Source organism: Bos indicus x Bos taurus, chromosome 26 (genome assembly GCF_003369695.1).
Source record: "Bos indicus x Bos taurus breed Angus x Brahman F1 hybrid chromosome 26, Bos_hybrid_MaternalHap_v2.0, whole genome shotgun sequence".
NCBI classification, from domain to species: Eukaryota; Metazoa; Chordata; class Mammalia; order Artiodactyla; family Bovidae; genus Bos; species Bos indicus x Bos taurus.
Genome location: NC_040101.1, coordinates 34314271 through 34327103, shown reverse-complemented (window position 1 = coordinate 34327103; position 12833 = coordinate 34314271). Strand labels below are relative to the sequence as shown.

Sequence of the window (12833 nt, the reverse complement as noted above, 5' to 3'; positions counted from 1 at the left end):
TGTCTGAGGGTTCCAATTTCTCCACATTGCTGCCAACTCTTGTTATTATCCATTTTTAAAATTATAGCCATCCCAGTGGGTATAAATTGGTATGTCCTTGTGGTTTTGCATTTCCTTAATGGCTAATGATATTGACTAACTAATGACCTTTTCATGTGTTTGTTCCAAATATTTTAGAACACTTTCCCTTTCATTTTTTCTATCTATATTAGGAAAATTTTTCCATGTTATCAAATATTCTACAAAAATGTGATTTAAAAATGTAAATAGTAGGTTTAAGAATCATAAAGAGTAAATTCCGCTATAATCTCAGTCCTGGTCACTAACCATTTCTTAATACTCAGCTATCTATCACCCCAAACCACGCTCCCTAGGTATGGCTTTATGAGGTTTAAGAAAACTTAATTTGACTACAGTTGTCCAAAGACTGGATCAAATGACTGATACAATAATCTGGGCTTTGCCTAATTATCTAGGCCTAATTATCTATTTGCCTAATAATCTAGGCTTTGCCTAATGTTCTGCCTAAATAAATTAATTTATGGTTTATCCATATAATGGAATAAAATGTACTTGGATCAAGTACATGTATCTACATGCATCTACATATCCCCCAAGTCTCACTAAAAGGAAAGAAGTATACAAGGAATAAAGTCATAATAGTGCTGAGAAAGGGAAAGGGAGCACTTTAAAAATAAAATCTAAGAGCCTTTCAAAGTCTGAACCAAAATTCAAGAGTTGAAAAAAAGACTGATAAATCTCACAATATAAAAATCAATTCCTGTATGGCATAAAAACCATAAACAAAGTCAAAAGACAAATGACAAACTGAGAAATAATATCTATAAATCAGATAACAGAAAAGAGACAATTTCTCACATACTCAAAGATTTTCTACAAGTCATATGGCTAGTAATTCAATAAAAGTGGGCAAGAGATAGAAACAAATCATAGTGAAGAAAATAGGAATTATTCAACTGTATGTCAAGATACTCAACCTTACTCATAGTAGGAGAAAAAGAAAACTACATTGTGATACTATTTTTCACTTATCAGATAAGCAAAGATTAAAAGCTTGATAATCCAGTATTGAGGGTATGGGTAATAAGCCATCCCATAGATGGATAGTGGGGCTTGTAAATAGGTACAACCTGTATGGGAAATAAATTTGCAATATTTATTAAAAATTTAAATGCATATACCTTTGGATCTAGCAATTCTAAGATTTTTCATATAGGCTTATTTTCACATGTACAAAATTGTGCCTGAACCATGTTATAAAATGCCACACTGTGTATAATAGCAAAAGGCTGAAAACAACCTGAATGTTCTGCCTAAATAATTTATGGTTTATCCATATAATGGAATAAAATACAACTATACCATGCAAAGGATGAGGAAGCTTATTATATACTGATATAGAACAAACTCTCAAGATCAAGAGAAAAATGATCTTGTATCATTTGGATTAAAAAATGAGTATTTACTTGTGTAAGCATGTAATATCTCTGGAAGGAAAGAAAGTAATAACTCAGCCTCTGTGGAAGGGAAGAGCTGTCTGAGAAAGAGTTTCATTTTTGTACTTTTGGAATTTTGAACCAAGCGTATGTATTACTTACACAAGAAATAAAAAGCTTAAGTGAAAGGAAATAAAGATACAGTTGATTAAAGCCAGGAGGGACAGTGAAAGTGAAAGTCACTCAGTCCTGTCTGACTCTTTGTGACCTAATGGACTATACAGTCCATGGAATTCTCCAGGCTAGAGGGGGCAAAAGAGGAAGTAGATTTCTTTCTTTTACTCTGACACACAGATTTCGCTATTTTACTTAGACTGGAATCAAGAGGTACACCGGCTAAGCACTGATGTTGTGGCCACCAGAAAGAATAAAAACAGAAAAGAGCTGAATGAGATTTCGTCAGGGGTAGTGGGTATTGAGGTTTTTATTTTTTCTTAATACTATTCTCTAAACCTTCTACCTTGAGATTTTTCTCTAAGTAAGGAAAGTTATATATATATACCTGACCTGAAATGATGACTTCAGATGGCCATGATTTCTTACAGTCTTTCTTTTAGGACAACCACATTATCTTTCTTCTGTGACAACCAAACCAACTATGGAAACAGGTCTGGTTTTAATCTTAATAAATAAAGGAGGAAAGTAAGCTTTTGTCAGAATGTGTATTTCTTTCCTTACTGAAACACTGTAGTTCCTGCTGAGGATCCGGGTCCACTCTCCCTTCTGGGCTGGGTCAGCATTTCCAAAGATGGCAATGTGCTCTGGTCTGGGACTTCCATGGAGAGCCTGATAAAGCTCCTGCTGCAAGTGGCTGCAGTCCACCCTTTTCAGCCTGAAATGAAACAGCACGGAGTCGAGTCCAGCGCTGACATCATAATGTAATTCATTCAAACATCAGAAATAATACCAAAAATAAATTGTGGGAAACAATCCTTCACAGGTATAAAAGACTCAAAACAAAAAAAACAAAAAAAACAAAAAACAACCCCTCTTAGCAATATTATTTAAAGACTATTCCTAACATTCTCTGAACTCTAATTCAAAATATAAAAATTGCCACATCACATATTCCCTACAGGTAGAGACAAATTTGTTAAAAATGATGTGGAAGCAAAGTATTACCTGAGATTGCATCCAGATATTGCATTCACTCCAAATTGTACTTCGTGTCTCTTAATAGAGCAAGTTCCATCACCCTGGCTCTGTAAGAGGGTCATCTGAGGTGGAAAGTGATGGTCAAGGAGATCATAAAAGCAAAAGTAGGCCGATTGGAAAATGTATGCTTAATATTTGCTTAACACTATTGGTACTTTACTAATATCATGATATTATTCAAGTAACATTTTTGCTTCCCTCTGGCAATGAAAACAGAGAATTATTGTTTTTCCAAAAATGACCATATACCTTAAATATCTCATTAAAATAAACACAATTCAGTCAGGATCCTCACCTTCAGCCAGTCTAATATAAGTTCGAAAGCCTTTGATACCATCTGCGTTTGAGAACATAATATATTAATAGTTCAGTAAAGGAAGTCCTTGGGGATTCCCTAGTGGCTCAGTGGTAAAGAATCTGCCTGCCAATGCAGGAGACATGGGTTTGATCCCTGGGTCAGAAAAATCCCCGGGAGAAGAAAATAGCAACCCACTCAAGTATTCTTGCCTGGAAAATCCCATGGACAGAGAGAGGAGCCTGGCAGGCTATAGTCCATGGGGTCTCAAGAGTCAGATACAGCAACTAAACAACAACAAAGGAAATCCTCACTACCTAAAAAATGGGGAATCACAGAATCGGAAAATCCAAAAGATCAGTAACTAAAGCTTTTGTCATTAGGCTGTAGTAGGCCACCCAGATACCCAAAAAGGATACTGAGTGTCTCATATCACCAGTTAGAACCAGGAGTGGCTTTCCGACAATATAGCCAGGATTCCCACTTCTAGACCCAGTAAGAGAAGCAGCTGTGCTCTGTTGGAAAGCCTGCAGAAAGAGTGAAGGAAAGTCAGTATGGAGAAAGTCAAGCTCACTCACTTTTCCGGTGTGGCCTCATGCCCTTCCTTAAGGCAATGCTGCAGGTTAGCTGCACTGAACAATCTGGCTTCCTTCCACAGTGTAGCATTTTGCAAAAATTGCTCCTCCAGCATCTTTTACTTTTTTCAATTCACTAAAATAAATCCTTATTCATATCCATCTGAACACTCCTTCTACCAAGGATTGCAACTAAAGATCTATCAAAGATCTCTCAATCCTGTTTTCCAAAATTACTATATTAACTCAGGGCTATGTTCAGTGTAGCTAGAATCAGAGGAGTTTAAATGTAATTTAGAACTATATTTTAATTAACTATAGATGTTCCACAGATGAATACTCTGAGTGACATGGGATTTAGTGAATCACTTGAGGGTAGAGTTGAGAAGAAACTGGACTCTGCTATGTTCAAAAGGAAAGAAAGTAGAAGAAAGTCAAAAGGTGGTGATCAAGACTAGAAACTTAAGCCGGACATGAATAAAATGCTGAATGTCCAGAAACATGAAAAAAGCTAGTTAAAGAATTTGTGTGGGATGTTAGCTAAGTTTATGATTCAAAATGACGATTTAAAAAAAGTGTTTGGCTTTGTGCGTGAAGTCCTGCTTTGCTGGGGGAATATGTTAATGAATAAACCTTGCTGAATCCTTATCACTCGAAGTTAAATTACAGAATATTAAATGTTGAGACTTCGGTTGACAGACTGAACTAGGCCTTCATATTCTTATTCTATCTTACATGTATTACAGAAGCAGGGGAACTATTTCTAACCCGATATTTCTTTCTTCTTGGTCCCCTATAAGAGAAGAACCCTAACCCTGAAGTGAATGATGAAATCTTGCTGTAATGAAGTGCGTGGCTCAACAGTTAGGTTCGTTTGTCCAAAACTGACGGAGACTTTCTGGATTCCAAAAGTCCCATTGGTCTCTATCTCATAGATGACCTGAAATACAAAAGTAGAATCAATTAATAAAAAATATTTTGTGGGCCAATTATGTTTAGGACAGATTTCTTGTCTTTAAGGGTTTTCCTATAACTGAATAAGTCAGAATGGTGACTATAGTTGACAATACTGCATTGTGTATTTGCAAGTTGCTAAGATAGCAGATTTTAAAAGTCTTCATCACAAGAAAAAAATTGTAACTATGTGTGGTGATAAATGCTAACTTATTGTGGTAATTGTTTCACAGTATATACATGTATCAAATCATTATGCTGTACACCTAAAACTAATATAATTTATATATCAATTATATCTAAATTTAAATAATAACTGGATAAGGGAGACTAAAAGTGTTATCTTAAAAATGCCAAATACAAATACTATGAAAAGATAAAAGTTGACTTCATATTATATCTATACATGAAAAAAGAAATTGAATAGAGCTCTTTGAAAGCGTTCATGGGAGAGGTGAATTTATGATAAGAATTGAAAGGGACGAAACATAAATTTTGATTGCATGCAGAGAAAGTGAGTAGGAGCACAGGCAGAAGTGAACATGGAATGGAAATCTGGTTTACTTCGCTTTCACCATGTCTGAGGATGAGTTAAGATAGTAGCTGGAGATGGAAGTCATAAAAAGGTAAAGGTAATCTTAGATTTCTGAGCATAGGTTTTAAAATGATGCTTTCCAATAATTCTTACTTTTGTTTGTTGCTTAGAACAGAGAGAATAGAGGAAAAGAAGTTGACAAGTCTATTTCAGACTTTCAGGTGATACTGATTTTGTCAACAAAAGAAAGTGTGGTCAGTAAAAACTAAACAGACTGCACATGAGCAAAGAAAGAAGAATGATAAATAATCTTAATATTCTGGACACGAAATGACAGAGGACAGTAACGATGGCAACGACTGAAACACGCTGGGAGGTAGGTGATGGGCTCAGCTTTTGGCATGTTAAATTTCAGATAATGCACAAAAATTCACGTGGGGTTGGTCTGGTACTTAATGGAAGATGAAGCACCTCTGGTAATGCTGATCAACATACATTAGTCCCGAATCTGATGTCAGCACTCCTACCTGGGCAACAACATTCTGACACGTGTTTCCAGCCAACACAGGAGAGCCAGCCTGTGAGACAGGTGTTACAGGCACCTGGAGCTGGAACGGGAAAGAGGCAGAAGAAAGCATTTCCTCTTCTAGCTTATATATTATGCTGAAATGAGTATTTTTCCTTTCTGACAATCACCTTCCTTTCTCCTTCCACTGCCAGTCTACCACTTCAGGTCAAAAGTCATTGTTATTCAACACTTCCCAAATGTATTTTGGGGAACATTACTTGTATTAGATATAAAACAAAGGCTCCTCGGTCAAATAAGTTTTAGAAATACTGTATCTGACACATCCCTCTTAGAGATTGAGTAGGCTTTCTAGTATATTAAAAACTTTAAGAACTCCATCCTAAATATAAGGTTTAACTTTATTTAATCCAAAGTTTCTCAAACTTAGCTAATACTTATGAACTCTTCATATGATACTTATTAACACACAGACAGTTTTAGACTCATTCTAGAACAGCTTGATACATCACACATAATTCTCTTTTACCATTACAATCTAGAGTGAAACTGCCTCAGATGCAACGGAATCAAATATTCTCTTTTTCTTTTTCCTGATAAAAAGCATCATACCTCCATGTTCTGCAGATCACTCATACCTCTTGGAACCTGGTATAAGAGAACAGCAAGGACATGAGTGTGCGTGTATCTTACATAAAATCTCCAGGAGCTTGTGGTTTCACATTTGTGGGAGGAAAAAAAAAAAAATCAACTCTTTTTTTCTACCTGATTCTTCCTTACACTAAAATGCCAGGAGCAGATTGAGGGGAGGCTAGATGGACTGCGATGCCCACCTCCTCTGAGCAGAGCTCTAACAAACAGCAAAAGCAGGAACTTCTGGTGAAACAGTGATGTCCCCTTCTCCTACCTCCCCTAGCGAATTCCATTAGCTGGGAGGGTGAGAATCTTTCATCCTGGCTACCTAACCCTACTTCTTTCATCTTTCTTCAGATGATAGGGCTTCTTGGCCTTCTGCCTTTTACGTAGCTCTTAGAAGGCGATGGCACCCCACTCCAGTACTCTTGCCTAGAAAACCCCATGGACGGAGGAGCCCAGTAGGCTGCAGTCCATGGGGTCGCTCAGAGTCGGACAGGACTGAGCCACTTCACTTTCACTTTTCACCTTCATGCAATGGAGAAGGAAATGGCAACCCACTCCAGTATTCTTGCCTGGAGAATCCCAGGGACAGGGGAGCCTGGTGGGCTGCCGTCTACGGGGTCGCACAGAGTCGGACACAACTGAAGCGACTTAGCAGCAGTAGGCATTCTGACTTCCAGTTCAGTGCTTTCCCCACAACCCAAAAGTGGGAAGCATGGTGACTTTTAAGTCCACAGTGGTGACAGTGGGGAAAGAAGGGACACCCACCTTCAAGACTGTGAAGTTATAGTAAGAGGCAGCATTGAGGGCAGGATCCGAGGTACAGCTATCTGCCAGATTCTTGAAGAAACGAGCACAGGTTGTACTTTTACTCTCCAGGAAACCTTAGAATTAAGGTAGTGGTAAATAACAAAGCCTCCTTTTAAGTTGAACGAAAAGGGTAGCCCTGGTGTTCTGGACTCACCTGCAGGATTGCTCTTAGCACAGAGCCCCCCAGCTCCAACTCCTGCAGGCTGCCTCAGCAAGCTTATTACAGACCACTTGGGGAAGTAAGTCAGAATGGGGTCGCCAGCCTAAACAAAGGAGAGCAGAAATTTATTCACAGTGAGACTGGACTGAACTCCACCAGAAAAGAATAAGAAACAAAAGTTAACTCAGTAGCTTGTTAAAGTGGACAATACTTCCCTCCAAGACAGCTGACAATGGCTTACCTAGGTAATGGCTAGGTAAAGGTAATGGCTTACCTTAACTTTGAGGTGGGCACCTCAGAGATACTAGGTCAGTTGTCAGTATGAGAGGAAAAACCAACCAAACAATCCCTCCCCTTCCCCAGGCTCACCCTGTAGAAAGATGGTGGTGATTGGGTTTGGGATGTTGAAGTGAATGATTCACCTCCAAACTCTGTAGCCAGGGCCTGGAAGTTGGTTGCATTGACCTTTTGGAGCTTCTGGAGATAGTTTAATCTTGCTAAAATTTTTTAAAAGAAAGGTGGGTTAGATAAAAGAAAATCGTTCATTTTTATGTATCTGGAATACCAAGAAACTAATCTTTAAAAATATTTTTATTCAGGCATAAGATATACACAGTGAAGTATGCAAGGGCACTAATCTTAAGCATAAACTCAAGAAGTTTTAAACATTTATACACTTTTTTTTATTACTACTCAGATTAAGTTATAGATTTTCCCCAGAAGTTTCCCAATCAATGTGCCATCTTCAGAGACAATAATGATTTTGATTTCTATCACCTTATAGTTTATTATTAAGATCTGAGACAAGAATATGACCAAAGAGTGCCAGTCAGTTCCAAGCCTCTGATGTCAGGAATATATAAGGTTAGCAGTCTGTGATGAAAATAGGAGTCTCGGTAATGTGCACATCTGTCCCATTCTAGGTGAGTCTCTAGAACCACAAAATGGTACTGTTTCCATAGGAATATGGCAGAGTTGGAGACAATATCTGACTTGTCCTCTCCAAGTCTTCCAGTTTCCTCTAAACTTCAACTGACTAGTCCTCATAATAAAGTTTCCATCTTTCAAATATATGGATTTGTCATCTTTTATTCTTTTCACATTATAATTTCTACATTCAAGTTTTTCAAATACCCACCCAAAGGGTATTTTGGTAACAATTTTGTAATTTATATTATAGCAATGTATAAATCTTTCCAAACATCTGCAGCCATCTTCTTATGGCACTTCAGAACCAGGAAAGAGATGCAGATAAAGGCCTCTGATATTGTCCCCTGCCCAGAGCATGGCTTGTGATGAACACCACTCTGCTTTACCGTCCAAGTTTTCTGCTAACTTGAACAAAGAATGTAGCAGACAATGGTCCATACTAGTTTCTTTCATTCTTCATAATTATGGTCATTTGAACAGATTCAAAAGGAAATCAAGATCTGCCTCCCCAAAAGCTAATGAAGATGCCGTATTACATAAGCCTGACCTTTATCCTCTGTGATCATAGGGTCCTAATCATTTGACTTTTCAGCTTTCTGATGGAACAGGAAATGAAGAAAACTCTCAATTGTGGGGCCTTTCACACTACTCACTTTCTGTGTATCTCCTAGGTCTGTATTACTCAAAGTCCAGTGCACAGACTAGCAGCCCCAGCATAACCTGGAAGAGTGTCAGAAATTCAGAATCTTAAGACACACTCCAGACCTACTAAATCAGAACGTGCGTGTTAGCAAAAAGATCTCCCAGGTGATGTGTGTACATATTAGAGATCGAAAAATCTTTGCTCTGTAACAGGTGATGCTAAAGTTCCTGGTCTGCAGACTATCATCTTCCATCTCTGATCTGAAATGTTCACATTTTGAAGCTTCCGGAAGCTGTTTAATATACTATTTCTTTCAGAACTCATACCCTGAAAACCACATGGAAGAAATACTTACCTCACTAAAAAAAAAAAAATGTAGTTATATGTATCTTTACAAATGAAAGAACAAAAGTTAGAGTTAAGCTAAAAAAAAAGTTGAGATAGAAAATATCCATCTGGACATTTTTTCATGGCTTAACTGAGTAAGAGAAAGTTAACCTTTTGTCTCTCGCTTCAGTGCAGGGATATTGGAGGTAGTGATGGTAAGCAGGAATCATGCACCTAAGGGGCATGGGTGAGGATAGCAATAGAATTTTTGCCTAAAATTTCCAACATCATATATGGAATATTACACATAACAGGGCTTAAAGGTATTTAGACTTAGACTGATACAATTTCAGGTGTGGAAGGAGGCTAGAGGTCCTGTGGCCCAATCCCATTGGGAAATTCTGATCCTGAGAGGTAAATGAGTTTCAAAAGGCCACAAAGCCATCTGACAGAGCCAGGAGTAGGTCAGAGATCTTCTGATTCCTGGTCTAGGGTTTTCCCCACTTGGTCAATGTTGTACAGTCTCTGACTAATAATGTCTGTTACTGATGGTCATTATCAGCAAATATTAAGCACTGTGGACAAATTCATGGTCCATCCTTTCTATGTGCTGACAATTTACCTGGGGAGACACAACATTCATATAAAATGACAGCAATGCAAAGTATTCTATATGTCTAAGGGACTGGCTCTCAGGTGTTGTTGGGGAGACAAAGTACAGAAACATTGGTCTGGAAACTGTGCAATATCGCATGGGAGGCAGGAGGGGATTAAAAGCAGGAAGCACCAATTTGGATGTTATTGCGATATCCCTTGAGCGTTTTCACAAGGCTGGAAGTAGAAGGTAATAGGAAATTTAGGAAGTACGGTGTAGCTGCAGCCTTATTTTATACCTTAATTTTTTTGGTCGCACCTCAAGACATGCAGGATCTTAATTTCCTCACCAGGGAACGAATCTGGGTCCCTGCATTGGAAGCACAGACTTTCTACCACTGAACCACCAGGGAAGTCCTGCAAACTTACTTTAAAATGGAGCATTTGCCTTGCTCCCTTTATCTTCTCACAACCTGAATGGCAGCAAGGCTCCTGATAACTGCTTCCAAATTCAAATCCCCCAAACCCAAAACTGGTTGTTTTAGGAAACAAATATAGTTTTGCAGTTTATTTTCTAACAGTGAGATGAAACCAGGATAAGCTGACTTCAGAGTATAAGGGACATTTAAGTCTTTTATGTAAGAACATCATTTTTCTTCTTAGACAATAAATTTTAAAAAGATATGTCAAATGTATATCTTTAGAAATGTTATTGTTATCACCAGCAAATTTCTAAGTCTATTTAAAAACTTTAATACCAACCACTTTTCATGTTTATTACACTCTGCAGTTACTGAACACTTTCACATTTAGGATTAGTGATATTTCTCATTTTCCTGTTGAAGAAATAAGCCTGGAAATGCTAAGGGATTTGTTCAAGTGTGCATGTCTGCTAAGTTGCTTCAGTCATGTCCAACTCTTTGTGACCCTATGGACCATAGCCCTCCAGGCTCCTCTGTCAGTGGGATTCTCTAGGCAAGAATACTGGAGTGGGTTGCCGTGCCCTCCTCCATTGGATCTTCCTGATCCAGGGATCAAACCTGGGTCTCTTGCAGCTCCTGCATCACAGGCAGATTCTTTATTGCTGAGCCACCAGGAAAGCCCACCACGTCTGTGCAGCAGTAAGTAGATGGAGGGCTGAGACCCAAGTTGAATGTTCTTTCCCCTATGCTGTTGCCTCATGAAATAAAAACAAGGTTGATACAGACTCATCTGTCAAAGACATTCATTCAAATATTATTTGTTGCCTCCTATGTCAGGCACTGGGAATTCAGTGAGTGTCTTCATAGAGGTTGTAGCAAGTCAGGGATATAGTTTATCTGTAATTATCTGAGCTAAGAGGATGGACAGAAATTAAAGTTCTCTATGGGTTTTCTGATCCACAGCCAATAGGGCAAAAGAGATTGCCAATGTTCACCAATAAGAGAAAAAAGAGAGAGTGGGGGACAGGTAGAGGATAGGGAGGATGATAGACATCCAAGGGGGTGAGAAGGGAAGGTTTAAAAAACAAAGAAAAGGAAAAAAGTCAGAGACTGAGCTAACTCTCAAAAAATATTAGGCAATACAAATAGCCAGCATATTTCTACTTACAATTGTTCACATGGACACAAAACTGCTTGATTCCATTTGAATCCATGAAAACTCTCGAAGGAAATGGGGAATTACTCCTGAAGATAAGAGAGTTGTCTACACACACCCAACTTGCAGACCTATAAGGAAACAGGAGGAAGAACAAGTACATTTAGAAGGAAGATTATATCCAAAGAAGGGTGCCCCACCTCTGTCAGTCAGATGCCAAAAAGAGGACTCCTTGGGCAGCTACGGGACAACACGAAGGTTCTGTTCTATTGGGCAGCCCTGCTTTAGCGCATCGGGAGAAGACAATGGCACCCCACTCCAGTACTTTTGCCTAGAAAATCCCATGGACGGAGGAGCCTGGTGGGCTGCAGTCCATGGTGTCGCTAGAATCGGACGCGACTGAGCGACTTCACTTTCACTTTTCACTTTCATTCATTGGAGAAGGAAATGGCAACCCACTCCAGTGTTCTTGCCTGGAGAATCCCAGGGACGGGGAAGCCTGGTGGGCTACCGTCTATGGGGTCGCACAGAGTCGGACACGACTGAAGCGACTTAGCAGCAGCAGCAGCAGCTTTAGCGCATCAGAAGAGGGACAGCGCTCCTGGGAAAAACCAAGGGAGTTCCATTCCTTGGAGTGGACGTGGGGGTGGGAGGCACGACGGCAAAACTCTTCCTACTTCCAAGTATTACTTAATCCCCTTTAGGATTCAACCTGAACATCGCAGCTCACCTCACGCTGCCTGGAAGGCAGAAGGAGAAAACTGTCCTCGGATGGAGAAGATAGCAGTCACTGTCGCAGCAGCAATTTATATCGCAGGCACCGGGTGTCAAGTCACAGACACAGATCGGTAGGACTATGAGAGTACAACATAAAACACAGAGAGCGCGGTGAGGATCCCTAAACTCTTCCAAGGTTCTTTCGACAGCCCCACTCCTTACTTTATGGGAACTCACTTGGATCAAAGTCGCTAGTTTCCATCCCCACATCCTTTCCCCTCACCTGGGAAGAGGTCCACGGTCTTATTCCCCGGTGTCGAGGAGGTCACGACAGTAGGACCCGCCGTAGAGATCCCAGGCACCTCCGAGGATTGAAGGGTCCCGCCCTGCGTCCGTGGCCCCAGCTCCGAATGGGTGGGCATTGCCCTAGACGGAGACGGAGAGGGCTGAGAGAGGACCCTCTCGGGGACCATCAGGAAGAACACCTGCAGTAGCGAGAGCTTCAAGCTAAACATGGGGCAATACAGACCACCCCCAACCCGCCCCAAAGGGTTTGAGGTGGGTTTCGGCGGTCGCTAGACGCGTCGCTAGAACGTGAGTGGGAGGAGTCGCATGGCGTCTAACGTCATCCATATGCGCCTACCCATTGGCTCAGGGCGATGGCCGGGAACTCCTCAGCCAATGGAAGCCGGCGCTGTTACAAATCCTAAGCATCTTTCAGTCGGTGCCCTCCTCCTGCGACCAGGCCCTCCCAGGTCTCCGTCGCTTGGCAACCGACAGACAGGTGAAGGAGCCCTTGCCTCTTCTCTCCGCTGAGTGGCAGTAGGAGTTCAGCCAAAAGCCCGTGCGGCTCTGACTTCGCCTCCAAGAGGGCCGAGTCC

At 40.3% G+C, this 12833-nt stretch overlaps 1 protein-coding gene across 3 annotated transcripts in view; it reads right to left on the bottom strand.

Annotated features, from left to right (window-relative positions):
- TCTN3 (tectonic family member 3) overlaps positions 1-12588 on the bottom strand; it is a 28703-nt gene extending 16115 nt beyond the window's left edge. The window contains exons 1-12 of one of the 3 annotated variants that reach the window (XM_027529227.1): positions 12236-12588; positions 11966-12089; positions 11248-11366; positions 7533-7660; positions 7158-7266; positions 6962-7077; positions 6170-6205; positions 5559-5639; positions 4357-4482; positions 3387-3494; positions 2640-2734; positions 2196-2349 (exon numbers count right to left, since the gene is read on the bottom strand). In XM_027529227.1, the coding sequence (XP_027385028.1) occupies positions 2196-2349; positions 2640-2734; positions 3387-3494; positions 4357-4482; positions 5559-5639; positions 6170-6205; positions 6962-7077; positions 7158-7266; positions 7533-7660; positions 11248-11366; positions 11966-12089; positions 12236-12467 (1428 nt within the window). In that variant the 5' untranslated portion in view covers positions 12468-12588. The remainder of the gene's footprint in view (positions 1-2195; positions 2350-2639; positions 2735-3386; positions 3495-4356; positions 4483-5558; positions 5640-6169; positions 6206-6961; positions 7078-7157; positions 7267-7532; positions 7661-11247; positions 11367-11965; positions 12090-12235) is intronic. The other 2 variants (XM_027529228.1, XM_027529226.1) reach the window with 2 other exon arrangements.
- Positions 12589-12833: the final 245 nt, after the last annotated feature.